This window comes from Sardina pilchardus, chromosome 16 (assembly GCF_963854185.1).
Source record: "Sardina pilchardus chromosome 16, fSarPil1.1, whole genome shotgun sequence".
In the NCBI taxonomy this organism is placed as follows: domain Eukaryota; kingdom Metazoa; phylum Chordata; class Actinopteri; order Clupeiformes; family Clupeidae; genus Sardina; species Sardina pilchardus.
In genome coordinates, this window is record NC_085009.1 from 24,014,000 (window position 1) to 24,016,499 (window position 2,500).

Below are 2,500 nucleotides of genomic sequence, written 5' to 3' on the forward strand. Positions count from 1 at the left end.
CACATGCACACACAGACACACACATACATCACCCCACACATGCACATGCAGGCATTCATACAATACATAAATACATATACACCCACATGGACACGTTCATGCGTGCAGTCCCACACACACACACACACACACACACACACACACACACACACACACACACACACACACACACACACACACACACACACACACACACACACACACACACACACACACACACACACACACACACACACACACACACACACACACACACACACACACACACACTCAGTATGCATGAAAGGCAGCGTGTGTGTTGGCCCTGAGGGCCTCATTATTGGTGTGCATATGCAGGCCAGATCTGACCCATGGACAGAGCACGGAGGGACACGAGTGGGAACCGCTCGAAAGGAGTCTCCACTTGGCACAGGGTCTGTGTGTGTGTGTGTGTGTGTGTGTGTGTGTGTGTGTTTGGGTAAGTGTCATTGTGGATGTGTTTCTGTGCCAAAGAACATTTTTTTTGTGGCTTGTGTGTATGTGCCTCAAGAATGTGTGAGTGTGTGTGTGTGTGCGTGTGTGTGTGTGTGTGTTCTAGTGTGTGTTTTAGCATATCTGTGTGTTAGGAATGAAGTGTGTGTGTGTGCCCACAGGGGTGTTTGTTTGAAAACGCAGTCTAATTGCTGTTCCATTCCAGCACTCGGTGTGCTGCCAACGCTAAAGTTTTAGACGTGCCGATCGATGTCCCCTCCTCTCCACGTCTGCATTAGCGTCTCCGTTGGCTCACCCCTCACTGACTCAACTCACTGTCTTGCCTGTAATCTCTGGTTAAGTTATCAAGGACGCAGGGTCCATCAAAACGAATCTCCCACAACACCACAAAGACACGCTATAAAGGCATTAGACATGCCTGCACTGCCACCTAGTGGCTACTGAGTGTAAATGCAGAACGGCGCTTGGAATCACGTGTGGAAATGATGTGTCAAGGTTCTGGGATCATGATGCCTTTCTTACAGATTTCTAATATACTCTTCCAGGTTTGTTTGTTTTTTTTCTTGAAGGGTTTCATATGAGTATGAAAGAGGTTGGTGTGGGCTGCAGTACCTGATGAAGGTGTGTGTGTGGGCCGCAGTACCTGATGAAGATGTGTGTGTGTGCACCGAAGTACCTGATAAAGGTGTGTGTGTGTGCACAGCAGTACCTGATGAAGGTGTGTGTGTGTGCACCGAAGTACCTGATGAAGGTGTGTGTGTGTGTGTGCACCGCAGTACCTGATGAAGACGATCTTGACCTTGGAGGGGGCACTCTTGATGATGGATGAGGCGTTCTGATGGCTGCGGCCGTATAGGATCTGTCCATTAATCTAGAGGAGAACACGACCAAACAATATCAATTGATAGACAGGTAGATAGATAGATAGAAAGATAGATAGATAGATATATTGATTGATATAGACAGACAGGTAGGTAGATAAATTCTTAGACAGATAGATAGGCATATAGACAGGTAGATATATAGATAGATAGAAAGGTAGATACAAATATACAGATAACTTACTACTCAATGCAAAGACATGTATAAAACAATTCAAATGCAAAAACTACTACTTTATTACCCTGCGTTCTCCCTCACTAATGCCCCTATCCTCCCCTCTCTTCCACCCTCTCCCCTCCCTCCCTCTCTACCTCTCTCAGTCCTCCCGTCCTCCCCTCTCTCCTCCCCTCTCTACCTCCCTCCCTCCATCCTCCTCCTCTCACCTCCAGCAGCTCGTCTCCCACCAGTAGTCGTCCGTCTCGGCCGGCCGCCCCGCCGGGGTCGATGCCCACCACGAAGACGCTCATGCGGGAGCGGTCGCGGTTCCCCGCCAGGCTCAGGCCCAGGCCCATGCGGCCCTTCTCCAGCTCGATCATCTGCAGCGCACCGGGGAGCCCGCCGTACCGCTGGCTCATCTTCTCTGCAGGACCGAGGGGGGAGGAAGGGGGGGGGGGGGGGGGGGAGGGAGGAGGGAGGGAGGAAGGGAGAGAAAAAAAGGGTAAAGGGGAGATGGAGAGAGGGAGAAAGATGGGTAAAAGGAAGATAGAGAGAGGGAGAAAAGATGGGTAAATGGGAGATAGAAAGAGAGAGGGAGGGAGGGGAGGGAGGGAGAAGAGAGGGAGAGAGAGAAAAAAAGGGTAAAGGGAGATGGAGAGAGGGAGAAAGATGGGTAAAAGGGAGATATAGAGAGGGAGAAAAGATGGGTAAATGGGAGATAGAAAGAGAGAGAGAGAGGAAATATGGGTAAAGGGGAGATAGAAAGAAAGAGAGAGAGAGAGAATATGGGTAAAGGGGACAAAGAGAGAGATTGGTGGGAGTTGGCAAGAAGAGAGAGAGAGAAAGAGAGAGAGATGGAGGGGGAGACAAAAGGGAGATAAAGAGAGAGAACAGGAGTGGGGTTGGAGAGGGAGGGAGAGAGAGCACAGATGGAGAGAGATTAACAGGGTGATAATAAAATAATGGTAGTAAGGAAAGAGTGAAAGACGTT

The 2,500-nt window shown here is 49.5% G+C and overlaps 1 protein-coding gene across 1 annotated transcript in view; it reads right to left on the reverse strand.

Annotated features, from left to right (window-relative positions):
- The window catches only part of LOC134059606 (multiple PDZ domain protein), a 108,990-nt gene that overhangs the window by 32,483 nt on the left and 74,007 nt on the right, over positions 1-2,500 (reverse strand). The window contains exons 29-30 of the mRNA XM_062516050.1: positions 1,737-1,933; positions 1,251-1,342 (exon numbers count right to left, since the gene is read on the reverse strand). Coding sequence (XP_062372034.1) covers positions 1,251-1,342; positions 1,737-1,933 — 289 coding nt within the window. The remainder of the gene's footprint in view (positions 1-1,250; positions 1,343-1,736; positions 1,934-2,500) is intronic.